At 46.4% G+C, this 27998-nt stretch overlaps 1 protein-coding gene across 2 annotated transcripts; it reads right to left on the bottom strand.

Annotated features, from left to right (window-relative positions):
• Positions 1–20: 20 nt before the first annotated feature.
• TEX33 (testis expressed 33) lies at positions 21–27851 on the bottom strand. Of its 2 annotated transcripts, XM_004743158.3 has the most exons (7): positions 27738–27851; positions 27562–27664; positions 22900–22959; positions 18291–18715; positions 16095–16239; positions 388–498; positions 21–187 (listed from the first exon to the last, which is right to left on the bottom strand). In XM_004743158.3, the coding sequence occupies exons 3-7, from the start codon at positions 22919–22921 to the stop codon at positions 90–92; spliced, it is 801 nt and encodes a 266-aa protein (XP_004743215.2). In that variant the 5' UTR covers positions 22922–22959; positions 27562–27664; positions 27738–27851; the 3' UTR covers positions 21–89. The 2 variants fall into 2 exon arrangements, with proteins under 2 accessions (XP_004743215.2, XP_044939849.1); XM_045083914.1 differs by lacking the exons at positions 22900–22959; positions 27562–27664; positions 27738–27851 and adding an exon at positions 20183–20287.
• Between the last annotated feature and the right edge of the window lie 147 nt (positions 27852–27998).

The raw sequence follows: 27998 nt of genomic DNA, 5'->3' as shown, positions 1-27998 counted from the left end.
GGGAGGCAACAAGAGGAGGATAACATTCAGATGTGTGTTTTTATTATTGGTACTCGCTCTGAGCGGAGGGCGACTCTTCCCAGTCGTATCTAGGACTTCGAGCTCCTGCTTTTGCTCTTTTCTCCAAATTTCTCATCCAGTGCTTTCTGTAAGTTCATATTCATCGCGTTTTTCTGGTGCCACCGTCCTGCAGAGAGCAGGGAAGGAGCCATCCTAGATCACCCAGTGGACTTCTGGAGTGTCTGGTTCCCAGTGGTGACCCATGTCTCTCCCAGGCCCAGCCCAGAGCTCTACCCGCTGCTCTGGTTTCTCTCTGCACCTTGGGGCCAACACATTCAGCCTGGGTAGGGGAGCACCCACCTCCCACAGCCCAGCACCACCACGTACCTAGATCATCCGTCTTCCTGCCATGCCAGTGCTCTATGTCCCTCACTGATTTCTCAATCACCTCAGGGGTGTAGGAGGCCTTCATGAGGCTCTTCGTCTCCTCGGGGGCCCCTGTGGAACCCCATGAAGAAATCCCCAGAAGCCCCAAGTCAACGGAGGTCAGACACTCAAGGATTCATACCTGGGTGTCAGTTTCCCCGAGGGATGGTGGCTTGTGGGAGGGCAGGGCTGTGGGGAGGCAGGCCTGGGTTCAAACACCAGCTCTGGCATTTGTAAACAGTGTGGCCTCAGGCAAGTATTTAACCTCTCAAAGCTTTGGTCTCTTCATCTATTCAAAGGAATAAAATTTTCTTGTAAGATTGGGAAGATTACATGGCTGGAAATTTGCTGGAGCACCTGGCCCAGAACAAATAATATCTTTTATTTTCAGAAAATTTATTTCTAGGTACACCTGGGTAGCTCTGTCAGTTAAGAGTCTGCCTTCGACTCAGGTCATGATCTCAGGGTCCTGGGATTAAGCTCCACGTTGGGTTCCCTGCTTAGCGGAAAACCTGCCTGCTCATGCTCTCTCGCTATCTCTGTCTCTCTCTCTCTCAATTAAATAAATAAAATCTTTTTTAAAAAAAGAAAATTTATTTCTATATTGCATTGTATGTTAACTAAAATTTAAATTCAAAGAAAATGCATTTCTATGTGTACAGTTAAAATACACACACAAAGAAATAAGTTATCAAGGTCAAGAGTCAGCAGAAATATCAGAGAACCAAATCCCAAAAGACAGCAAGGATTCAAATGATCAGTTATGGAATATAAGTGTATTTAGTGTTTTAAGTCACGAAAGAGAGAATAAAAGTATCAATAAAGAATAAGAAGTTACCCAGGGGCGCCTGGGTGGCTCAGTGGGTTAAGCCTCTGCCTTTGGCTCAGGTCATGGTCTCAGGGTCCTGAGATTGAGTCCTGCATCGGGCTCTCTGCTCAACATGGAGCCTGCTTCTCCCTCTCTCCCTCTGCCTGCCTCTCTGCTACTTGTGATCTCTGTCAAGTAAATAAATAAAATCTTAAAAAAGAAGAAGAAGAAGAAATTACCCAGAAAGAACAAATTAGTAAAAGTAAATGGGATTTCTGAAACAAAACCTATAATAATCGGAAAATAAGTTCAATGGATGATAAGGGGTCTGGGATTTACTTTGAAATAAGGAGGGGTGGGCAGGTGGGTGGATGGGAGAAAAGATAGAATAAGACTGGCCATTGCTGAAGTTGGGTTACAAATGCAACATAATGGTCATTAAATTATTCTCTCTTCTTTTAAGTTTGTAAATTGGCATCGGAATGTTTAAAAGCAAATTTAGGGGACAAGGAAAATAGCAGATTAGGTGCAACTAAGAAAAAGGTGGTCAAATGGAAGATATAGCTAAAGTAACTAGCTGGGGGTTCCGGGGGGAACACCTGGGTGGCTGATTAAACATCCAGCTCTTGATCTCAGCTCAGGTCTTGATCTCAGGGTCATGAGTTCAAGGCCTTCACTGGGCTCCACACTAGGCATGGAGCCTGCTTAAGAAAAAAAAAAAAAAAAAAAAAGAGATTAACCAAAATGCAGCACAGAGGAGGGAAAAAATGGAGAAAATATGAAAACGCTAAGATGAAGTTCTGATACATGTGTAAGTGGAGTTCTGAAGGTGAGACGGGAGAAACCAGAGAGGCGGCATTTGAAACAATAATCATAGTGGGAATTTTTCCAGAATTGGTGTAATATATGAATTCTCAGATTCAAGAATCAGCTTCCCAATCAGCATATGTAAAAAGAATTATTTAGCTAGGTACATCCAAGTAAAACTTAAAATACCAGAAACAAAGAAATCTTTAAAGTGGCCATACCTTGATGTATATTTATATCAATATATATCTATATACAGAAATTATACATAATACACGTGGGTTATAAGTTATGGGGCAAAATAATGACGATGATCTCTAACCATCTTTGAAGATTTACAGTGCACCAAGCACATTCTCAGAGCCTGATAGAACTTGCTCATGGGAACTTCTCAATAACCCTGAGAAGTATGATTATTATCCCCCTCTTACTGTTGAAGTCATGGAAACACAGAAAAGTTGAGTTACTTGTCTAAAGTCACACAGCTGGTAAGTGAAAGATTGAGGGCCCAAAGCCAGACCCTGTGTACCCAGAATCCACAGCTTAAATTACTTTGCTGCTGTAGAATTAAAATTCTGTAAAATAATAACATGTAAGCTGAGATGGTGGCAGAAAGAATAAAGCTGAAGCTTGTAAGTGTCCTCACATTATTCAGGAAAGCCTAAATATCTTGTTCAACTTTAGAATGTATTAGCTATGCGTGTAAAAATGTCAAAGGTAACCACTAAAAATTAGAGAGATTAAAGACACAAAGTGGAAAAAAAAAAAAAAAGAAAGAAAGAAAAAAAGAAACTTCACTCAAATGCAAAACAAGGAAGGAGAAAAAAAGCAGCACCAACAGAAAACAAAATAAAGTCATAGAAGTAATTCCAAATGTATTGGGGGATTAGTGTAAATATAAATAGACTAATCCCCATTGATGAAAAGCACACGATCAGGCTACAGAAGATATTTTCTAAATATACAGTATGTAAAACAAACTTAAAACAAAAGGACACAGAGAAAGGATAAACATGGAAGTACAGAAAAAGATATGCCAAGCCCATACTGACCAAAAGCACTCTGGTCACGTTTTGTTGATATCAGGCAAATAGACTGTAAGGCAAAGGCATTGTGAGATAAAAATATGAGATAAATAAAAACTACCATAATTCATTCAGGTGATGTAATAGTTCTGAACTTGCTGCATTAGAATAATCTTATTAAATGTAAATGGCTTAAAATAGATATAGCAAAATTGCCAGAGCTATAAGGAGAAATTGACAAAGCTGCTGTCATCGGGAAAGATCTAAAGATACATCTTTAGTAATTAATAGATCAAGCAAAGAAAATTAACAAGGCCTTAGAAGACATGCATAGGAATACTTTTTTTTTTTTAATTGTATTATTAGCCCCAGGGGTACAGGTCTGTGAATTGCCAGGTTTACACATTTCACAGCACTCACCATAACACATACCCTCCCCAATGTCCATAACCTCAGTGCATAGAAATATTTAACAAGCCTTCTCTATTAGACAAACATGGAACTCCAAATGCAATAGATTATTTTCAAATACATATTGAATATCTACAAAAATTGTCCGCTGAGCTATAAAGCAAGTCTCTAGCAATTTCAAAGGAGAGAAGCATGACAAGCCACTTTCACTAATGCAAACACCATCCAGCTAGAAATCCACCGTTTTAGAGCAATTTCCATTGTTTGGCATTTATGGCTTTCAATACTTAGATGACAGAATGTTAAGTTAGAAATTTGAGGGGCACCTGCATAGCTCAGTTGGTTAAACATTTGACTTCGGCTCAGGTCATGATGCCAGGGTCCTGAGATCATGCCCTGTGTTAGGCTCCACACTTGGCAGGTAGTCTGCTTCTTCCTCTGCCCCTCCCCCTGCTTGTGCTTGCTCTCTCTCTCAAATAAAATCTTAGAAAGAAAGAAAGAAAGAAAGAAAGAAAGAAAGAAAGAAAAAGAAGGAAGAAAAGAAGGAAGGAAGGAGGAAAGAAATTTAGACTGAGGGGGCACATGGCTGGCTCAGTCAGTAGAATGAGGGATTCTTGATCTCTGGGTTGTGAGTTCGAGCCCCATGTTGGGTGTAGACATTACTTAAAAATAAAATCTTTAGGGGCACCTGGGTGGCTCGGTGGGTTAAGCCTCTGCCTTCAGCTCAGGTCGTGATCCCTGGGTCCTGGGATCAAGCCCTGCATCGGGCTCTCTGCTCAGCGGGGAGCCTACTTCCCTTCCTCTCTCTCTGCCTTCCTCTCTCTCTGCCTGCCTCTCAGTCTACTTGTGATCTCTCTCTCTGTCAAATAAATAAATAAAATTAAAATAAAATAAAATAAAATCTTTTTTTAAAAGGTGTTTATCCAAGGGAGTATTACTCAGCCATCAAAAAGGATGAAATATTGCCATTTGCAATGACGTGGATGGACTTAGAGGGTAGTATGCTAAGTGAAATAAGTCAGAGAAAAACAAATACCATATGATTTCATTCATATGTGGAATGTAAGAACCAAACGGATGAATACCAGGGAAGGGAAGGAAAAATAAAATAAGATGAAAATTGAGAGGAAGACAAACCATAATCGATGCCGAACTCTAGGAAACAAACTGAGGGTTGCTGGAAGGAAGGGGGATGGTGATGGGGTAACCGGGTGATGAGCATTCAGGAGGGCACATGATGTGATGAGCACTTGGTATTCTACGCAACTGATGAATCACTAAATTTTACCTTTGAAACTAATACTATACTATATGTTAACTAACTAGAATTTAAATAAGGAAAGAAAAAAGAAAACAAAAGGAACTTGGAGTGAAAACCCAAGCATAACAGAGATCAGAAAGCAAGCTGTGAAGCCCACTCCTCTAGATTTCTCCATGGAAATTCCAAGTAGGCTTCTAAAAATCTGATGAAGGATTCACCAGCATTGAGTATGAGATGTTCTGATTTGGGAAACTGGCTAGAATATTTCTGAGAGGACTTGTTTGGCTGAGTCATTGCTCCTCCCCCATTGTCCCAGCCAAGATGGGACCCACCTCTTATGTTAAATCGAATTAGAGGCTCCACAGTAGGGTTACCTAGGAGCTTGATGTAGAGCCCAAGATTTTGGGTGGGTGCCCAGACTTGGAGCAAAAGGCACTGGCCCAAGATGGCAGGGCAGAGAGAATGCACAGGCCAGCCCTCCTTCTACAAAGTACAAAGGTGTTCCAAAGCCCAGGTGTGGACTGGTGGAGAGAGGACCAGCCTGGAGCCATTTACATGAAAATCCTACCTTCATCTGATCTCCCTGCTACTAATCATGCCCACTGTGTTCTTCTGTCCAAGCTCACAATATAACAGCCAGATGGATCCTTTGAAACGTATAAAATTCTACAATGGCTCCCAGGAAGAGCCAGTGTACCCAGCATGGTCATGGTCCCTCTGCCTGACCACTCTTCCCCAGCAATCCATTGGCTGACCTGCTCCCCTCCTATAGGTCTTCACTCAAATGTCACCTTCTCTGTGAGGTCCATCCAGATTGGTCTATTTAACATTGCTTAGGGGCTCACATGTAGGGGTCCCACTATAAAGACAAGCAGAGGAACTGTTAGCAAAAGGCAGATATTGCAGCAGGAGAAGTGCGCAAGGGACTGTGCTCAAGGGGCTGTGAAATCTGACCTAAACCTGACAGGTGGCAGGAGAGGGAGCTATTACTATTATGCTGTAAATAGCACACATAGTTGGGGCACCTGGGTGGCTCAGTCGGTTGAGCATCCAACTCTTGACTTTGGCTCAGGTCATGAGATCGAATCCCACTTGGGGCTCCAAGCTCAGTGGGGAGTCTGCTTGAGATTCTCTCCCTCGCTCTCCTTCTGCCCCTCCCTGCACTTGTGCATGCATGCTCTCAAAATAAGTAAATCCTTTAAAAAAATAAATAAACTGCACACATAAATTATACATACTCTTCTACATGGATGATAGTTTTCACAATTAATTTTTTAAAGATTTTTTAAGATTTTTATTTATTTTAGAGAGAGAGTGAGCACGACTGGGAGGAGAAGAGGGAGAGGGAGAGAAAATCTCAAGCAGACTCTGCACTGAGCGTGGAGCTTCACATGGGGCTCGATCTCATGACCCTGAGCTGATGACCTGAGCTGAAACCAAGAACCAAAGGCACTTGCACTACCAGGTACCCCAACAGTTTTCACAATTTAAAAAGAGAATGCATCTACACTTGTTTAAATGCAGGTTGATAAATTTGGTTTTATTAGAAAATTGGCTAATATAAATTTACCACATCAACAGATCAAAGGAAAAAAATCATTAAAATGTCATTTTTAAAAATACACCATTTGTAAGAAGCAGCAAAAGCAAAACAAAAAACAAAACAAACAAACAAAAACCACAAAAAACTAACATAGGAGTTTAAGACCGCTGGAGAGTAGGGGGACCCTAAGCTTAGCTCCTCCCTCCAACACCGCTCGATGGTCACCCAATCATTCCGAGCACGGGAGAAGTCAATCCGAAGTCTGAGAACAGAAACTGCAAGTCTACAAGTAGAAAAGCGACCGCGCTTTGGAAGGAGGAGAGTTGGCTGGGAGGAGACAAGCTGAAGACTGCCGTGGGCTGGGAGCCCGTCCCCCGACCCCCCAACGAGGCTACCACAAAGTATTATCAGTAGTATAAGCCTAATCTTTTAAAATCTAGATTTTTTAAAATCAGAACTTTGAGAAGTCCGCTACCGTGGGGGACGTGCCTGGCTTAAAGGGGCTCAGGCGGTGTTGTGGGGCAGAGTCCCAGCAGTGACAGGGTGGTCTGGGGATCCCTGGGGTCACAGGAAGAATGAGCCTTGCCTAAGCGCTGTAATGATCCCGGGCACAGGAGCAGGAAACCAGGGAGCAGCAGTCTAGGCTCTGCCCTTCCGCTCCACGTTGCCATAAAGTTGCAGCGCTGTGGGGTCCTGCAACGGCTTTCCTGGGATGGGTCAGCAGATGGCAAAGGCCCATGAGGACCGGCCCCTGGGGAAACCCATCTCTTGCCTGACATGAAACAGCTCAGACAGAAGCAGGATGAACACAGAGTTCTGATGGAAACTGGGGAGCCAAGAGTGATTGAGCGCTCTTCGGTGAGGGCTCCGTGAAGGACGGGCGTGCAAAGTTTCAGCTCGGGGACTAGCAACCTGGGGGACATGTTCATCCCATCCCACCTTGAGGGCTCGAAGCCTTCAGGGAGTCAAACAGCGCCTCCTGGTGAAGACTGGAACTGTTTACATTGAGCCCTGGGCTCCGGAGTCGCACTTCCTCCCAAACAAGCCTGAGAGTCAGCGGGCCCCTCCCACAGAAGACAAGCACAAACAACTCGTTGGCACCAAGTCAACTGCTGATGGCGGCTGCAAAGCTTCAGCTCTAGGGGAAAGAGGATCTAGCTGCCTTTTAATTTTTATTCTTTGTTTTTTATTACTATTTTTTCATTTGCTTCCTTATTTTTTCAATTGCTTTTTAAATTTTATTATTTTTTAAAATTGTTAGTGATTTTATTTTATTTACTTTTGGATCTAGATCTTTTAACAAGCAGACCAAAACACCTAGGATCTAGGGGTTTTTTTGCTTTTTTGTTTTGTTGTTTGTTTGTTTGTTTGTTTGTTTTTTCTCCTTTTCTTTTCTGGACAAAATGACAAGATGGAGAAATTAACCCCCTTGAAAAAAGAATAGGAAGTAGTACTCATGGCCAGGGATTTAATGCAGATATAAGTAAGATGCCTGAACCAGAATTTAAAACAATGATTATAAGGATATTAGTCAGGCTTGAAAAAATTGTAGAAGACACTGGAGAATCCCTACTGCAGAGATAAAGGAACTAAAATACAGTCAGGCTGAAATTAAAAATGCTATAACCGAGATGCATTTTATGGATGCCATAAAAACGAGGATGGATGAAGCAGATGAATGAGTCAGACAAATGAGTCAGTGATATAGAAGATGAAATTATGGAAAATAATGAAGCTGAAAAGAAGAGGAAAAGAAAGGTAATGGACCACGAAGTCAGACTTAGGGAACTCAGTGACTTATTAAAACGTAATAACATTTATATCATAAGAGTTGCAGAAGATGGAGAGAGAGAAAAAGGGGCAGAAGGTTTATTCTAACAAATTAGAGTTGAAAACTTTCCTAATCAAGGGATGGACACAGATATTAAAATCCAAGAAGCACAGAGAACTCCCATTAAATTCAACAAAAGTTGGCCACTTCCAAGGCATGTCATAATCAAATTCACAAAATACACAGACAAGGGAGGAATCCTGAAAGCAGCTAGGGGAAAAAAAAATCCTTAACCTACAAGGAAAGACAGATCAAGTTCATAACAGATCTGTCCACAGAAACTTCTCAGGTCAGAAGGTAGCGGTAGGATATATTCAAAGTGCTGAATGGGAAAGATATGCAGCCAAGAATTCTTTATCCAGCAAGGCTGTCATTCGGAACAGAAGGAGAGAAAAAGAGCTTTTCAGACAAATAAAAACTAAAGGAGTTCGTGACCATTAAGCCACCCTGCAAGAAATTTTAAGGGGGACTCTTTGAATGGAGAAAAAAAGACCAAAAGCAACAAAGACTAGAAAGAACCAGGGAACATCACCAAAAACACCAACCCAACAGGTAACACAATGGCACTAAATTCATATCTTTCAATAGTTGCTCTGAATGTAAATGGACTAAATGCTCCAATCAAAAGACATAGAGTATTAGAATGGGTCAAAAAAACAAGATCCATGTATATGCTGCCTACAAGGGACTCATTTAGGACTTAAAGAGACACCTGCAGATTGAAAGTGAATCTTTGAAGAACCATCCATCACGCTAATGGACATCAAAAGAAAGCCAGAGTAGCCACACTTATATCAGACAAACTAGATTTTATTTTTTAAAATTTATTTTAGAGAGAGAAAGCGAGTATATGTGGGAGGAAGGGAGAGAATCTTAAGCAGACTCCACACTGAGTGTGTAGCCTGATGCAGGGGTTGATCTCATGACCCTGAGATCATGACTTGCACTGAAACCAAGAGTCAGACACTTAACCAACTGAGCCATCCAGGTCCCCACAAACTAGATTTTAAAACAAAGACTGTAATAAGAGATAAAAAAGGGTGTTACATCATAGTTAATGGGTCTATCCATCAAGAAGATGTAACAATTGTAAATATTTATGCCCCAAACTTGGGAGGATATATATAAATCAATTAATAATAAACAAATATATAAATCAAATATATAAACATATATATAAATATATAAGCAAATATATAAATCAATTAATAATAAACATAAAGAAACTCATTGATAATCATGCAATAATAGTAGGGGACTTTACGCCCCACTTACAACAATGGACAGATCATCTAAGCAGAAAATCAACAAGGAAATTAACAAGGTATGACACACTGGACCAGATGGACTTAACAGATATTCAGAACATTTCATCCTAAGACAGCAGAGCACACATTCTTTTTGAGTGCACATGGAACATTCTCCAGAATAGATCTCACACTGGGTCACAAATCCGCCCTCAACAACTACAAAAAGATTGAGTTCATACTACGCATATTTTTAGACAATGCTATGAAACTTGAAGTCAACTACAAGAAAAAATTAAAATACATGGAGGTTAAAAAATATCCTACTAAAGAATGAATGTGTTAACTGGGAAAGTAAAGAATAAAAAGAAAATACATGGAAGCACATGAAAATGAAAACATGACAGTCTGAAACCTTTGATGTGCAGCAAAGGAAGTCCTAAGAGGGTAGTATATTGTAATAGAGGCCTTCCTCAAGAAGAAAGAAATGTCTCAAAAAAAGAAAAGAAGAAGAAGAAGAAGGGGAGGAGGAAGAGGAAGAGGAAGAAGAGGAAGGAGAAAGAAGTTTCTCAAATACACAACCTTACACCTAAGGGAACTAGAAAAGGAGCAGCAAATAAAACCTAAAATCAATAGAAGATGAGATTAGAGCAGAAATAAAGGGTATAGAAACAACAAAACAGTAGAACTGATCAATGAAACTAGAAGCTGATTCTTTGAAAGACTTAATAAAATTGATAAACCCCTAGCCAGACTCATCAAAAAGAAAATAGAAAGTACCCAAATACAAAATTATGAATGAAAGAGGAAAGATCACAACTGATGCCCCAGAAATATGAACAATTACAAGAGAATACTATGAAAAATTATATGTCAACAAACTGGGTAATCTGGAAAAAAATGGATGAATTCTTAGAAACTTCCAAACTACCAAAACTGAAACAAGGAGGAGAAAATTTGAACAAACCTATACCAGCAAAGAAATTGAATCAGTAATGAAAAATTTCCCAACAAGCAAAAGTCCTGGGCCAGATAGCTTCCCAGGGGAATTCTGCCAGACATTTAAAGAAGAGTTCTTCTTCTCAAACCGTTCCAAAAAATAGAAATGGAAGGAAAAGTTCCAAACTCTTCTACAAAGCCGGCATTATCTTGATTCCAAAACTAGACAGACTCCACTAAAAATAGAATTACAGCCTAATATCCTTGATGAACATGGCTGCAAACCTCTCAGTAAAATTCTAGCAAATCGAATTCAACAGGACATTAAAATAATTATTCATGATGATCAAGTGGGATTTATTCCTGAGCTACAGGGTTGGTTCAATATTCACAAATCAATCAATGAGATACACATTAATAAGATAAAAATGATAAGAAATATACGATCCTGTCAATAGGTGCAGAAAAAGCATTTGACAAAATACAGCATCCATTCTTGATAAAAAACCCTCAACTACTTGGGGAACCTGGGTGGCTCAATGGGTTAAGCCTCTGCCTCAGCGCAGGTCATGATCTTAGGGTCCTGAGATCAAGCCCCACATCCGGCTCTCTGCTCAGCAGGGAGTCTGCTTCCACCACCCCCCGTCTGCCTCTCTGCCTACTTGTGATCTCTGTCTGTCAAATAAATAAATATATTTTTTAAAAACACCCTCAACAACTCAACAAAGTAGGCATAGGTGGAACATACCTCAACATCATAAAGGCCATATACAAAAGACCCAAAGTTAATATTATTCTCAATGGGAAAAAACTGAGAGCCTTTCCCCTATAGTCAGGAACAAGACAGGATATCCATTCCCACCATTACCATTTAACCTACTACTGGAAGTCTTAGCTTCAGCAATAAGACAACAAAAAGAAATAGAAGACATCCAAATCAGCAAGGAAGAAGTCAAACTTTCACTATTTGTAGACAACATGATACTCTAGAAAAGCCAAAGGAGTCCACAAAAAAATTGCTAGAGCTAGTTCAAGAATTCGGCAAAGTCACAGCATATAAAATCAATGTACTGACATCTGTTGCATTTCTATATACCAGTAATGAAGCAGCAGAAAAAGAAATCAAGGAATTGATCCCATTTGCAATTGCACCAAAACCAATAAGATACCTAGGAATAAACCTAACTAAAGAGGTAAAAGATCTGTACTCTGAAAACTACAAAACACTTATGAAATTGAAGAGGGCACAAAGAAATGGAAAAGCATTCCATGCTCATGGATTGGAAGAACATTGTTAAAACATGTATTCTACCCAAAGCGATCTACACATTTAATGAAATCCCTATCAAAATACCACCATTTTTCACAGAGCTAGACCAAACAATCTTAAAATTTACATGGAATGAAAAAAGACCTTGAATAGCTAAAACAATTCTGAAAAAGAAAAATAAAACTGGAAACATCACGATTCTGGACCTCAACCTCTATTACAAAGCTGTAGTCATCAAGACAGTGTGGTACTGGCACAAAATCAAACACATGAACCAATGGAACAGAATAGAGAACCCAGAAATGGTCCCAAAACTGTATGGCCAACTAACCTTCAACAAAGCAGGAAAGAATGTCCAGTGGGGGGAAAAAAAAATAGTCTCTTCAACAGATGGTGCTGGGAAACCTGGACAGCAACGTGCAGAAGAATGAAATTGGACCACTCACTTACACTATACACAAAAATTAATTCTAAGTGGACGAAAGACCTAAATGTGAGACTGAAAACCATCAAAATTCTAGAAGAAAATTCAGGCAACAACCTCTTTGACCTCAGCTGTAGCAACCTCTTACCGACATCACCAGAGGCAATGGAAACAAAAGCAAAAATGAACTATTGGGACTTCCATCAAGATAAGCTTTTGCACAATAGAGGAAATAATCAGCAAGACTATAAGCCAGCCTACAGAATGGGAGAAAATATTCCCAAACGATATGTCCAATAAAAGGTTAGTATCCTAAATCGATAAAGAACTTATCAAACTCAACACCCCAAAAACAAATAACCCAGTTAAGAAACGGGGAGAAGACATGAATAGACACTTTCCTAAAGAAGACATCAGATGGCTAATAGACACATGAAAAGATGCTCAACATCAGTCAGCATCAGGGAAATACTAGTCAAAACCACGATGGGATATCACCTTACTATGTCAGAGTGGCTAAAATTAACAATACAAGAGACACCAGGTGTTGCCAGGGATGTGTAGACAGGGGAACCCTCTTACACTGTTGGTGGGAATGCAAACTGGTACAGCCACTCTGGAAAACAGTATGGAGGTTCCTCAAAATCTAGTAATAGAACTAACCTACAACCTAACAAATGCACTACCAGGTATTTACCCAAAGAATGCAAAAAATACAGATTTGAAGGGGTACATGCACCTTGATGTTTATAGCAGCATAATCTATCAATAGCCAGATTATGGGGGGAGCCCAAATGTCCATTGACTGATGAATGGATCAGGAAGATGTGGTGTATATATAAAGGAATATTACTCAGCCACCCAAAAAGAATGAAATCCTGCCATTTGCAGTGATGTGGATGGAGCTAGAGGGTATGATGCTAAGCAAAATAAGTCAGTCAGAGAAAGACCATGTAATTTCATGTAATTTCCATGTATGGAAACCATGTATGGATACCATGTAATTTCATTCATGTATGGAATTTAAGAAACAAGACAGATGAACACATGGGAAGCAGGGGGAAGGAGAGGGGAAACAAACCATAAGAGACTCTCAACGATAGAGAGTAAACTAAAGATTGGTGGAGGGAGGGGGTGGGGGATGAGTCAGATGGGTGACAGGTATTAAAGAGGGTACTTGTTGTGATGAGCTGTTGTACTGGCTGGGGTATGTAAGTGACGATACACTGAATTCTACTCCTGACACCAATATTTCACTGTATGTTCACTAAAATTTAGACAAAAAATTAAAGAAAGAAACCGAACAAAGAAAAACTGCATAGTCCTTATAGGAAAAAAAAAATGATAAAATGTAATTTACAGATACTGAAGGAAGATTTAAATTAGTGGGTCTACCCATCATATTTGTGGATTGGAAATTCCTTATCATAAAACCGATCATTGCCCCTCATTTGAGCTGTAGATTCAACAAACTTCCAATTAAAATCTCTACAGGGTTTTTGTTTTGTTTGGTAGATATTGACAAGCAGTTCTAAAATCTCTATGGAAAAGGGGGGGCACCTGGGTGGCTCAGTCAGGTAAGCGTCAGCCTTCTTCTCAGATCATGATCTCTGGGTCCTTGGACCCAGCCCAGCATCCAGCAGGAAGTCTGCCTCTTTCTGTCTCTCTTTCTCTCAAATAAAGAAAAAATAAAAATAAAATCTGTATGGAAGAGTCAGAGACCTCAAACAGTCAAACATTCACCAGTGGTGGTGGTGGACAGGTGGGTGGATATCTGTCCAACCAGATACCAGACCACCTCTCCTACTTGGTCACTAAAAGCACAATAGTCGGCCAATGGGCAGAAGGGAGAGCCTGGAAACTGACCCCTGCGCACATGGGAACTGGGTGAATACCAGTGATCCCACTGTGGGTCCCTGGGGGAAGGGCTGAAACTACCCAGTAAAAAAGCTTCTGAGATCATCGGTAATCCACATAAAGGAGGAATTATACAGGAATCCCTGCTTCTCACTGACAACAGAAATCGACTCCGGGTGGATTAAAGGCTTAAATGTGAAAAGCAAAACTAAATCCTTCAGAAGACTATATAAAAGATGCTCTTCATGACTCAGTGTGGGATCGGATTTCTTCATCCCACTCTCCCTGGAACCTTCTCGCAGTGGAAAGAGCAACTCCATCCTCCCCGTCTTTCAGGTCAAAAACCTTGAAATCGACCTTAATTCCTCTCTCATACACCCCAAACCCATTTACTAGCGTATTCTCTCCTCCAGCTTACACAAATACCCAGAATCCTACTGCGCCGCTACTTCCCTGGGCCGCCATATTGCGCGATGATGCCTCCAGAGCTGTGCAGGGCCCCCTCCTTCCTGCCTCGACAAGCCACCATCATCTCTCCCACCTGCATTTTTGCAGTCCACTCCTCCCTGTTCTCCCCATTTCTACCCCAGCCCCCCTCCCCCCACAGCTATACCCTACGGCAACTAGAAGGGGTCTTTTCACCAACAGGGCCCTTCTCCCCTGGCTTCCCCACCCCGCCAAGGAAGGAGACTCTCTGCCACCTCCCCCACTGAGCCCACCTCCGGTCTGATTTCCTCTCTGGCTCAGCCACAGCATGGATCAGCAAGCGCAAGGCTGAGGGGTTGAGTAGAAGCAAGAGGGAGGCCTGGGTGAAGCCCAGCGACGCTAAGGCCGAATGCAGCCCGAATTCATGGTGCTTGTCAATGTCTCGGGTATAAATGCTACCGTGGCCAATGCCACACCCATCCGTCAGGGCAAATTTAACAATGGGTTCTTGTAAGCAGGTGGGTGCAGGCCGGTTTGCGCTGGTTCCAGCACCACCCCCAGGCCCAGCTGCCAAGGTTGTCTCTCTCAGATTGGCAAAACGTGCACAGATGACTTTTAGATAATTCTTTTATGTTTGGGTAGAAGTTACTGTATGAAGCTGTGCACACCCTCGGGTGATGATTATTACGGAGGCCAGTGGAAGGCAGGAACCCCAAGGCCCAGAACAAAAGACAATCTGGGCTGTCTTCTCTCTCCCTTTCCAGCACCTCCCCTTCTCCAGGCTCAAAGAAAAAGCCAGAAAGGCTTCCCGTGGCTGTCTGGTTCCTTGGGTGACGGGGATCTGAGCCCGGTGAGGAGGTCTGCCAGGCCCTGGGGTCATGAGACAGGGCCTGGTGGGATGGAAGGAAGGAAGAAGGGGACCAGAATAAAGTCATGTTTGGCAATGAGGAGAGACTTGAACGTGGGGGCCGAGAGAAGTCCCTGGGAGCCGGCTGTGGACCTCCAGCTGAGCCGGCCAGTAAACCACTACGGGAACAGGGTCATTGCTGGGGAGGTGACCCGAAGCCGAGGAAAAACTCTGGGGCTTCGGAGGCAGGAGAAAACCGGATTTGAGCTCTGATAAACTTCCTGGTACCTAGAGGTCTTGAGCAAACTGTTTCCAATGAGCCCGTGAAATGGAGCTAATAGCCCCGAAGAAACAGGATGACGGCTGACCCTCAGGAAACACTGTACACTGACGTCCGAAGCTCCAACCCTCCCTTCTCCCCAGGCCGTGCCAGCATGGCTCCAGGAAGGCGAAACAATGGCCTGCTGGCTGCTTGTTTCAAACCCCAAGCCAAGTGCCCTCAAGTGGCATTTCAGAGTCCTGTCAATGACCCAGTGAGGGCCACAGTTACTGTCCCCACGGTGCCAGGAAGGTGACTGAGGCCCTGAGAGGGGAAGGATCCTGCCCGAGGCCACACCCAGGAAGCAGGAGCGCTGCACTTTGAACCTAGGAAGACTGATATTGTGACTGTGGCACCCAGTTCAGGGGTGCCTGGGGCCTCCCTCTGGCAGACTAGGACACCAGAGGTACCTGGGGAGTGAGGAGCCATCTGCCAGCTGGGATCGATCATCTGCACAGTGGGAACGGATTTGCCCAGGGCCTACCATTCCCGGCACAAGGCACAGGGCCCAGAGAGTGCCCTTGGTGGCCACACAATGAGTGTTCCCCGTCACCAGGAATGCGTCCTGGGTCTCAGACCCCATAGGGATCTAGGAACGTGTGGTTTGGGGACCACAGGTGCTGACAGCCCCCACTCCTGCCCTTTGGCCTGACCTTGAAACAGGTTTGATCGCATGTTGTAGCCCAGGTCATAGTAGTCTGAGAAGATGGAGGTCATTTCCACGGAACTCTGGGTCCTGCTGGGCCATGAGTTTGCCCTCTGCTGGCCCTCAAAGACCTCACTGATGGCCCTTCGAGCCTGCACAGCCAACCAGGGAGAAGAGACAAGGGATAGAGAAGCAGGATCAGCCCCCTATCTCCCCTCCAACTCCTCCTCCCTCTCACCCGTCCTCACCACCCCCTACCCCACCCCTGCCCTGAAGCCTTGAGCCAGGCCCAGGGCTGGGGAGCTGGGAGAGCTGAAGACCCTCCACCCCTCATACCACCCCATCTCCCACACGGGCGCTGAGGAGGATCACCATCATAGAACCTCCTCCCTGCTTTGAGCGCCTACTGTATACCTATCAGAAGAGGTCCTCATAAGGTAATATTATCCCTGCCATTTTATAAATGAGGAAGCTGGGCCTTGGGGCAGGATGCACGTGTGGCCATAGCTGGTGAACCGCAGAGACCCGCTTGCCTCTAGAACTGAGTCATCCCCCAAGTCAGCTCTGGGCTCCTGAGATTTCACTGGGGCCTACTCCTTCCTGTACCAACGAGGGATCTGGGAGGCTCAGAGTGACTGAGCCCAGGCCTAGGAGCCAGGAAACCAGGGTTCAAGTCCCAGTTCTACGATAATGCAGCAGCTAACATTGGGCCTCTCTGGGCCTCTCTGGGCTTTCCCTACTTGTAAAATGGGGATGGGGGCAGAATTGGATGGTCTTTGAAGTAGCTTCCTGCTCTGATAGTCACTGGCTCAGGGACACCTGTGATGTGTCAAAGCTAGATAGAAAAAACAAATATCGGGGCACCTGGGTGGCTCAGTCATTAAGCATCTGCCTTCGACTCAGGGCATGATCCCCAGGTCCTGGGATCGAGCCCTGCATCGGGCTCTCTGCTCAGCAGGAAGCCTGCTTCTCCCTCTCCCACTCCCCCTGCTTGTGTTCCTCTCTTGCTGTGTCTCTGTCAAATCAATAAATAAAATTTAAAAAAAAAAAAATAAAATAAAATAAAAAAAAAATAGATCTCTCAATTCAAGCCCAGGACAGCCCAGGCCAGAGAGAGAAATTACAGCTGCCAAAGCTGAGACAGCAGGAGGAGATTGTGACCACAGAGCCAGGCTCAAACTTCGATAAGTTCTTCCAAGGAGGACAGGACATTCAGGATGGTGGCCTCCCAAATTAGCAGGCGGGTGTGGTCACCACACCTTAAGATGACAAAGTCGAGGGGGACCCTGCCCACAGCCTTTGTGATCCTGGAAATTCCACTTGCTCAGGGTGACCCCAAGCTGATCACGTCCCCTCTTTGAACCTCTGTTGTACTGTATGTTCAGAAAGAAGCTCTATCTTGAGCCTGGCCTAGTGTAAAACATAGTCACTATGAGGTTGAGATGATGATTTGACAGAATGTCTCAAAATGCCAGAACAGGAAGACCTCCTAGCATTTGACCAGAAATAGGAATTTTTATCTCAACTTTCAGGTGATCAGTAGTAACTCTGTGGAATCACTCATCTGGTGGGGGGAAAGATGCTGGCATCGACTAGTGATGTCTGCCATGCACACAGACTTGGAAAGCTGGGATATGCATGCCATTGATTTGTCAGCCTAATCTAGTCCAAAGGCCTCATTTACATAGATAGAGACAAGATCCCAGAGAGGGGAAGTGAATTACCCAAAGTCGTCCAGCATCCAGGGGGCAGAGCCAGGATTCAAACCCAAGTCTTCTGATCCCTAGTCAGCAGCATCTCCTTTAGGAGACTTGCTCAAGTAAAAAGCATCTAGTCCAACAGCAGACTTATAATTGGAAAGTCAGTAAGGGCCAGGCACCCAGAATATGTTGGCGCAGCTTGGATCCTTATCCCATAGAGCTGGATGGGTTTAATTCACTGAACCCCTCTAAGCCTGGGGCTCCTTATCCATAGGATGGTGTTAATAATACCTTCCTCATGGGGAAGATCAAATGAATCATTTTCTGTGAAGACTTGCTCTGCCTGGCACCTAGCAAGGGCATAGTCAATGCTCCTCTCTAATGATACTATTGTAGAGCTCTGTGCTCAAGAGCAGGCTCCCTGGCAGGGGTGGGGAGGGGTCCCTGTAAGTCTCAATGTATAACCTTCCTTCTGTTCCCAGCCCCTGTGCCAGCACAGATACCTGTTCCTCTGAGACAAGGTCATCCACCACGTTGCTCCCAAACTTGTGACGAATGTTGTCAGGAATGATGCTGCTTCTCGGGCCCTGGGCTCCTGTGTTGGGGCCTTCCTTCAGCCCCTGGTTCGGCTGAGCCCTGCTCTCCCTCGAGGAGGGTCTATAGCCTCCCCTCCTTGGGGACCCACGCTGTGGGTCCATCCCCGAGGACAGGCGGTTGCTGCTGATGATGGATGGGGGTGGAGTCCAGACCTCCTCCGGGTGGACCTGCCTTAGGGAGCTGCCTTCCCGGTGCAGGGTCTGCTGTGGGGAGACTGGGGCCTGGTACTTGAACTTGGAGGTATCCAAAGGGCTGGGGGCAGCTCTCCAGGGTTCCGTGTCCTGCTGGTCTTCCTTGCTATTCAGATGGGCCCTGGGCAAAGTGGTTGTACCTGAACAGGGGCAGAGAGGGAGGGAGGCAGACAGACAAGTGCACAATGCGGAGTGGGAAGGGAGACAGTGATGGGGGTGGGGAGGAGAAAGAGATAGCCCCAGAGCCCCAGAGCAGCAAAAGAAGGTGAGGGAAACAAGGGACCCCACGAGAAACTGCTTCCTCTGCTCCTTTTGCTGCCTCTACTCTTGCTAGGACCTGGGCCCCCCTCCCCCCTCCCCCCACTCCCCTGCCCCACACACGCAGATGGGCCTTACAGAACAGACAGTGCCTGTCGCCCTCGTAAAGGTCAAGGATTTAATTTTTTTTTTTTTTTGAGTCTTCCAGCACAATAGATAGTATGTAAGGAGTGATGTGAACATTTTCCAAGACCACTGACTCACCAAGACCCCTGGCTCCAGGTGTAAATGACTTAGGGGGAAACCGAAACATGCATCTTTGTTCCTGGATGCCTAAGAAGACAGGCATTGGACCACCGTCCTCAGTACAAACCCCAAGCCCCGCGCAGAGACGGGACTCCCTCTCCTTTCCTTTCCGAGTCTTCCAGACACCCCATATCTGCGCACCCTCTTTCTGTCTTCAGTAAACTCTGCTCTCACTTCCTCTTGGCTTGCACTTGACTTCTATACTGTGCAAAGCCAAAGACCCTCTTGGCTGGTCCTGGAGGAACCCCTCTGGGTCCTCGGACCCAGCCAGTCTGCATCAAAGAGACGGGGACAGAGAGAAATCACAGGATCCAGAAGCACAGGTGAGAAATCAGGAGAGACAGAGGAACAAGCTAGTTCAGTCTGCCAAGCCTCGCAGCAGACGGGATCATCCCATATTGTTTTAGACAATAGGAGTGGCAACCTTGAGGTCTAGCTGTGTGACCTTGAGGTCTCTGAGCCTTAGTGGACCTAGCTCCATCTGATTCGTTCCCTTCCCTTCTTTGAACCCCCCAGCCACCCACTGAAGGAAACCACAGCCATGGGAGCTGGCAGACGGGCATCTTGGCTTTTGGCCAAGTCATGGAGCAGGATGGCCAGGTCTTTCTCTGCCTTCAGAGCTGCCGCCCAGCCCCCACTTCCCTCTGCTACTGTCACTATTCAGGGGGTGTCACCCCAGCCACTTCCCCGCTCTCACACCTCCACGGGTCTCCCCTTCTGGCCCCGACTCCCAGCCCCAGAGGGTTCTTGCTCCCAGCCTGTCGGCCTCCTCCCTCTCTTCACCCAACCCTGGCTCCCACCAAACTGGCTGTTCCTTCTCCCCACCCGTGTGGCCACCTCCCATGTCTGCCCAGGCTGGTTCTGCTACCTGAGGGCACACCCTTCCTTCTCCATGAGCCAAAATCCTACCCTCTTCAGCTCCTTCTAATGCCATCTTGTCAGGAAGTCCTCCCTGACTCCACCCCAGGCTGGCCTGGCCGAGGACCCCACGCCCCTCTCACGATCCTGGACTTTCCCTTTCTCCGTCCCTGTGGGCTACAGACCTCCTCATGTCCCTTCTAGGAGGGGAGGTGGCGGGTGGCGGTCTCACTGAGACGGGTCCATGGGTGAGTGGATCCTGGATCCCCCTCAGCGCCCACCAAACAGTCCTGTGCGTTGGAGCTGCAGGTGGAATCCGTCTGCCAGCTGGGGAGCGGGGGGGGGTGGCTGTTGCGGGGGGCGGACCCAGAGGAACACGGCCTCGACAGGGTAAGACGCCATTTCTTTTCATGATCACACCTCTGACATCAGGCGGCATCTGACAGTGGGTGACCCTTTGTCTAACCCGAAAGGTTTTCTCTCTGTGGTAACTAAATCCCATAAGTAACAATGTATCTGACAACCAGCCTCAGGAGACTCAATTTATGTAACACGATACTTGTGATCATACCCAGGGCGGGGGTGGGGGGGGTGGTGTATAAATTTTTCCTTGGTTATTCTTTCTGGTATTTTCTGTGCGAAATACAGAAGAGGAACCTTTCCTCTGCCCCCATCCCCTACTCCCACCCCCACCACAGCCTTGGCCTCACCCCCTGCTTCCCCATCTTCAAACCCAGGTGACAGCTCTAAACACGTTTGGTGAGCTGCCCTCCAAAATGTTCTAGATGGTTCCTCCAGGCCTCTTGAAGGGTTTGTGGTTTTGCTTTGCTTTTGTTTCTAGATGAGATTGGATTCTATGGATTGCTTTGTAACTTGCTGTTAAAAAGCGTCCCACTGAGGTGCCCGGGTGGCTCATTCAGTTGGGCATCTGCCTTCGGCTGAGGTCATGATCCCGGGGTCCTGGGATGGAGTCCCTGTCGGGCTCCCTGCTCAGCGGGGAGTCTGCTTCTCTGCCCTTCCCCTGGCTTGTGCTCTCATTCTCTCTTTCTCTTTCACAAATAAATAAATAAAATCTTAAAAACAAACAAACAAACAAAAGTCCCACTGGGCCTTGGGGATCAACCTGTTGCAGCAGACAAGGACCTGGACCCGACTTCCCTTTCAAACAGGAAGGGCTCAGCAGCAGTCCTGCTGCTGAGCATTCTGATTACCCCAGGTTGCCTTTTCAGAGCAGTCTGCTAGAAAGCAGCAGGTCTTGCTGGCCTTTGGAGGTTTTAGTTCCCTCTCACCAGACCCTGCACTGCGGTCACCAAGTGGCAGTGGGGATCTGCAGAAAACCCTTCCCAGGGGCCCTGGAGACAGAGAAAGCTGATATCCAAGCCCGCCTGCCTCCTCACTCTCCCCCACCAGGGATATCAGATGCCCTTCCATTCTTCCTCCTTTGTCATCGACACAAAAGGCAGAGGGAAAAACCTGTTCAGCTGACCAAAAAGCCTCCTGTCCTTCCAGTCCTGGTGCTGCCCCAGCAAGCAGGCAGCCAAGCAAACAGGAGCCTCTGGGCACACCCGAGGCTTTCAGGATGGGGAGGGTAGAGAGGGGGCAGGCTTGAAACACACTTGACACACTCAGCATCCGTCAGCTCCGCCATGGTCCCTCCACCTGCTTCCGGGGGCCTTGCGGCCCAGCACAGTAAGGGCCTCCCCCCAGGTGCAACAGGATGTGAGGCTCAGGACTCCAGCAAGAGAGATCTGGGTTTTCCCCAGGCCATGCTCCCGACTGCCTCATCCATGAGCACATTATAGCAGAATTCCCGGCTCCCCCTGCCCACCCTGCGGGGAGATGAGCGTTTCACTGGCCGGGTCCTGGCTTCGAAGGCTGATACTGACCCAATTCACACACTGTGGGAGCACCTACGTCAGGTGCTGTGCCCAGCACTGGGGACATGAAAGGGAACCAAAGGGCCAACCCCTGTCCTCTTGGAGCTCAGGGTTTGTTGAATGAATGAGTGTGGCCTGGTGGCCCAGGAGCCTCACTGCAGCTCTGCCCCAGCTCTTCTGCAGGAAAAAGGGCAAAGCGAATCTAGCTTCACTTGCTAGTGTGAGGTTCAAATGGTCCGTGGTCAGTTTTCCCGGCTTGGCCCTTAATCAGAATCCCCCCCGCCAAATCCCCCACCCATTACATTTGCAGGTCCGTGTGCCCCTCCCGGCGCCTGCATCCGAACCTCCTTGGGAGGGCTGGGATCCAAGGGTTTAATAAGCCTGGGTCCTTGGGTTGTTGGAGACAGCTTCCAGCAGCCATTTCCCACCAGTCTCACTGGATGGCCACTCACTGTGGGGCCCCTGTCAGAGCTGACCTGACCCAGTCACCCCTGCATTGAAAGCAGAGCCCCCACCTCGGGGATCAGGCCCAGCTGCCTCTCCTGCCTTCTGGCCATATTCCCTAGGCTGCACCAAAGCACCAGACATCTCACTTCCAGTCTTTTGCCCACACTGTTCCCTGTGCCCAGAACACTCCCTTCATCCCTCCTTGGGCCACACCACTCCCTGGGTGGGCCGGGCTCACTCAAGACTGACATGCACCTTCTACCCTCCACCCCCGGAAGCCAGCCCCAGCCCCCACCGGGTTCTCCCTCACCCCTGCCCTCTGAGTGCACACTTCCCCTCTGAGTCCCACAGAGGGACACAACACTGGGGCCATAGTCGCCGGCTGGATGGGGGCGGGGGGTGGGCAGCACTATTCCCCTCCCCTTGATTTCTGTCTTCAAATAGAATGAAGAGGAAGTCAGGGCCCCGCAGTGGGTCTAGAGGCCCAGGCGAGACTGAGGGAGGAGGAGAAGGGCCTGTTCCCTGCTGCCCACATGGCACCCTTCCAGAAGCTCTGGTCCTTAGTCAGCCTGTCCTACCTGCTCGGTGGCCCAGCTCCATTGACTCTTGCTCTGGGATAGGTAATTCCAAGCTTAGCCCTGTAGACAAAGAAACACATTTGGTCATCTCAGATGACACACAGTCTACAGGGACGCTTGTGACCATCTGTCCAGCCCCTGACCAGAGGGCCCTCCAAGCTGTTTCCAGTCCTCTCTGGTACTCAGTAAGACCCCCTGCTGCCATGCCCCATCCTCCCTGGCCTGCCTTCTGGACGCCTGCAGACTCTGCACTCTTGGAAAAGCCCAGGTCACTTTCAATGCCAGTGCCTCAAAGAACTTTCTCGAACAGCCTGGGGGCCCTGAGCTCCTCTTGGCCTCTGCACCCTCTTCCTTCCACCTTGTCCCTGCTCTGCACCACCCAATGCTTCCCTGGGATCCCCCATCAGGCATCTGGCTGTGGGAGGCCTTGTCCCAAGCCCCTTGTCCTGGTGGCTGTTTGCCTCCCTGGAAGGAGGACTGTGTCCATTCTAAGAGCTGGTCTTTCAAGCTCCAGGGAAAGGAACCAGCTTGGCCAATAGGAGAGCTGAGATCAGGAACCACGCTGTTGGGACCTCAGTCTACGCATCACAAAATAGGCCTTTGAAGAAGAGCAGTTCTGGCATCTCCAGTAGCCCCTGGGGCATTCAGGTTTGTATTCCTTTTCCTAGTAACCTTCTTCTTATTCAAAATATCTGATTTTATTGCAGTGTCTTAAGATTTTTGTGAATCTCGTAATATGAAAAAGCGAAATGTTGTGTCGCATACAGTGGATTCTTAGTCCCTAGGCCTAAGCAGAAAGTATATTTGGAATAAGGATAACATAGAAGTAGCAAGTCAGAGCCGGAAGGGGTCTTTGGGATCAACTAATCCAACCCCTTCACTTTATGGATAAAGGAACCAAGGCCCAGAGAGGGTGAGTGACTTTTGTTGGGTCACCCAGCAAGCTGGTCTGCTGGTAAGCTCAGAGCAGACTAAGAACCAGATCAATTTTAGGCATGATTGGGTGTCTCCATCAGTTAAGTCTCTAACTTTGGATCAGGTCAGAATCTCAGGGTCCTGGGATGGAGCCCCAGGTCAGCCTCCCTGCTTGGTGGGGAGTCTGCTTCCCCCTCTCCCTCTGAATCTCCTCCCACTTGTGCTCTCTGCCTCTTTCAAATACATAAATAAAATCTTTTTAAAAAAGGATCAATTTTATTCTTTTGAAAAATCACAAAGCAAAACACCCTAATAATGTTGACACTTAATAATTGTGTAGTGGTAACTATGTGATTGTGAAGCTTCTGACAGGACTCTCCGTGATCCCATGCCCCCCCCCCCATTCTTACACAGCATTAGTACCCCCACGCCATCCCCCTGAGGGTGGGCTGGACTTAGCAGCTTGTTTTTGATCAAAAGAACATGACAAAAAAAAAGGGGGGGGAGGATGTCACTTTGAGATTAGATTAGTGGCTTCTGTCTTATTCACACTCTTTCTCTGGCTCTTCTTGGCTTGTTTGCCCTGGTGGAAGCAGCTGCCACGTTTTGAACTGTCCCATGGAGAAGCCAACAGCTCATGAGGAACAGAGACCCTCGGTCCAATAGTCCTCAAAGAACTGTATGAATCTTACCCTGCAAGGGAGCATGGGAGTGGATCCTTCCCCAGTTGAGCCTTCATATGAGAACACAGCCCAGCTGACATATTAATTACAGCTCAAGGGGGACCCTGAGCCAGAAGACCCAGCCAGGTTACACCCAGGATCCTGACCCATAGAAACTGGGAGAAAACAGATTTGTACTTTTTTTAAGCATGTAGTTTGAAGTTGCTAAGCTTTGTCATGCAGCAATAGCTTTGTCATGCAGCAGTAGCTCACTAACATATATTTTGGGACCAAGAATGGGTTTCAGCTGTGACAAATACCTAAAAATGCGGGTGTTTGTTTGGAACTGGGCAGTGGTTGGAGCGTGGGTGGATTTTGAAGAAAAAAGGCTTAAATTGCCTTAAACAGATAATGAGTAGAAATCTGGACTTGGAGGATGCTGCCATAGCTAGCACAGAAGGACATGAGGAACATGTTCTTAGAACCTGGAGGAAGATGTGACCTTGACTCTGTCATTGACAGTTATGTGGAAAGCAGAACCCATGACTAATGGGTATCTAGCAAAGGAGTTTTTCCAAGCAAAGCAGGGAAGTTGCCTCCTGGTTTCTTCCTGTTTGTAGTGAAATGTTAGAGAAGAAAGAAGCATTGAAGGAAGGACCATTAAACATAAAAGAGGCAGGACTTACTAGTTCTGGAAATTCTCATCTTCTCCAAGCGCCAGAAGATGCTAACATTAAGAAATGGCTTCAGAGCACTGTTAGGAAAATGTAGCCAAGGATGTGACTGTACCACCTTTTGTTAAAAGATTATGAAGATAGGGCACCTGGGTGGCTCAGTCAGTTGGGCATCTGCCTTCCATTCAGGTCATGACCCCCAGGTACTGGGATCGAGCCCCACGTTAGGCTTCCTGCTCAGTGGGGAGCCGGCTTCTCTCTCACCTCCCTCTCCCAACTTGTGCCCTCCCTCTCTCTTTCTCAAATAAATAAAATCTTTTTTTTAAAAAGGGGGGGGGAGCTTATAAAGAGGAAAAGCATGTTATTCATGCTTCACAGAGGACCCTTTAAAGAGATAAGGATGCACCTGACAGACCCCCAGTGGGGTAATAGTGCCCCTAGGAAGCTTAAGGGTGCTGTCTCTCTGCAGGAGCCCCAGGAGAGAGGAGCGTGGTTGTTGTCTAGTGGGGCAAGCTCTTTAGGCTTCAGTTATTGAGAAAACCATATCGGCAAAAGCACTAGCAAAGGGAGCAGAGACAGTACAAAATGGGAGAGACTAGTGGACTCTCAAATTCTACCAGTAGAAGCATATTACTCAGCATACACATGTGATTTTATTCTACTTACTTATATATTATATTGTTATATTATATTATATTATATTATATTATATTATATTATTTATTTTTAAAAGGATAGTTAGGGAGTGAAAACCAGTACCTGTAGGGCAGAGCTGAGAACCATGGAGAATTACTCCCAGGCCTTGAAACCCAATCAGGAAAAGTTCAACATTTCCTTGGCTGGATTTCAAAACTGCTACGGGCCAGTGACTCCTTTGTGTCTCCAGCGTTCCTCATTTTTGAATAGGGGTGTCTATCATTTTTATCCCAGGTCTGCCACACCATTTCGTGTTGTGTGCGCTCACAATAGGCAGCTTAGTTTCAAAACTGGTAGCTTAGTTTCATAAGATCTACTGCTGGGGAGGGACTGAGCTCAAGAAATCACACCCAAGGAGTCTTATCCCTGCCAGAGCCTGATTTGTAGAACCAGATTGTAGATTTAAAGCTGATGCTGTAATGGAATGAACCTTTTCAAGATCTCAGGTGGAAATGAGTGTATTTGGCATATGGAAGGGCTGTATATTATTGGGACCTGGGGGGGGGGACCTAGATGGCAGTTGAAATGGCTTACAAGGATCCTGTTCTTGCTATGCACACCTTTGTATCATCCCTCCCCTTGAGTGGGGACTGGACTTGTTGACTCGGCTTCTAACCCACCAGGATATGTGATGGGATGCTGCTTCCAGGGTCAATGAAGATCGAATATAGAGATTGTGACTCTGGCTCATTCACACTCTCTCAGGATCTCTTTGGCTCCCTCACTCTGATAGAAGAAGGGTCCATGTCATGAGCTTCCCTCTGGAGAAGCCCACATACAGGATCTGAGGGAGGCTCCTGGTCCACAGCTCCTGGGTAACTGAGGCTCTCAGGTCAACAATCCATGAGGAACGGAGTCCTAGCATATGCATGGTCTGGAAAGGGGTCCTTCCCTAGTTGCGCTTTGATTATAGTCCGTGAAAGACCCTGAGACAGGGGATCCACTGTAGCTGCATCTGTATTTCTGACCCAAAGAAACTGTGAGATTAAAAAAAAAAAAAAAAAAAAAAAAAAAACTTACGGGAACTTGGGTGGCTCTGTAGGCTAGACATTTGGTTCTTGATTTTCGGACCAGGTCATGATCTCAGGGTTGTGAGATTGAGCCCCACATCAGGCTTCCCACTGAGCATGGAGTCTGCTTGGGATTCTCTCTCTCCCTCTCCCTCTGCCCACACCCCAAATTAACTAATTAATTAATTAATTAAAAATTTTTTAAATATTTTATTTATTTGACAGATAGAGATCACAAGTAGACAGGCAGAGAGAGAGGGGGAAGCAGACTCCCTGCTAAGCGGAGCACCTGATGTGGGGCTTGATCCCAGGACCCTGGGATCATGACCTGAGCTGAAGGCAGAGGCCTTTTAAAAATGTTCTTAAAGCCACCAAGTTTTGGAGTGATTTGTTACATGGCAAGAGATAACTGATACAGCTCATATGTTACACCTTCTCACATCTGGTAGATGAGTCTATCTTCCCAAGGACTCAGGTGTTTGGAGAAAATATTAACTCCCCCTCTTTCATAGATGGAGAAACTGAGGCTCGGAAAAGACATAGGACCCCAGCCAGGTGGCACTAAAACCAAGCCCGACATCTTCGAGCTGTCTGCTCCCTGTCCCCATTCCCCATCCCCAGCGCCCATGGCTATGTCCCATCAGCCCTAATGCTACCCCCGGCCCCCAGCAGCCTGTACTGGCTTGAGCAGAAGGGCGGACTCACTGCCAGTCTCTGGTCTGGAGAGAAAGGTCCCAAGAGATGTCAGTCAAGGAGAATGGGGGAGGAGGTCCAGCTGCTTCTGGGTACTCTTCCCTCACGAGCAGCCCTGAATGGAGAGAGGGAAGATGAAATCCCTGGTCCCGGGAGACCCCCACCCACCTCACAGGTCTCTGCCTCACCTCTCCACTCTATCTCATAACGTCAGAAAACACGTGAACCACTCTGGTGTGTGCTGCAGCCCAGGAGTGCAGATCCACACTGCTGAAGCTCTAGTTAAGACCCCTGAGTGGTTGCTAGGGAGGAGCCGTTCTCTGCTCCTGGAGTTGCCATGGTGAGCACTGTTCATGGGGTTCTGTTACCTCACAGGGCTCCTAGGCCCACCCTAGGGAACTGAGGCCAGGGAAAGCCAGTACTGGGGGGCGGGGGGGGGGGGCGGAAGA

This window comes from Mustela putorius, unplaced genomic scaffold, assembly GCF_011764305.1.
Source record: "Mustela putorius furo isolate JIRA1106 unplaced genomic scaffold, ASM1176430v1.1 tig00000738_pilon_pilon_pilon, whole genome shotgun sequence".
Classification (NCBI taxonomy): domain Eukaryota; kingdom Metazoa; phylum Chordata; class Mammalia; order Carnivora; family Mustelidae; genus Mustela; species Mustela putorius.
The sequence above is the reverse complement of the archived record's forward strand: the minus strand, read 5'-3'. Positions and strand labels throughout refer to the sequence as shown.

Coding starts and splice junctions, on each gene's coding strand:
- TEX33 (XM_004743158.3), bottom strand. CDS start 22,921: ATGGAGCTGGGCCACCGAGCAG. Junction 499..16,094: donor GCGATCAAACCTGTTTCAAG/GTCAGGCCAAAG, acceptor GGGGTTCCACAG/GGGCCCCCGAGGAGACGAAG. Junction 188..387: donor CAGGAAGACGGATGATCTAG/GTACGTGGTGGT, acceptor TGCTCTCTGCAG/GACGGTGGCACCAGAAAAAC.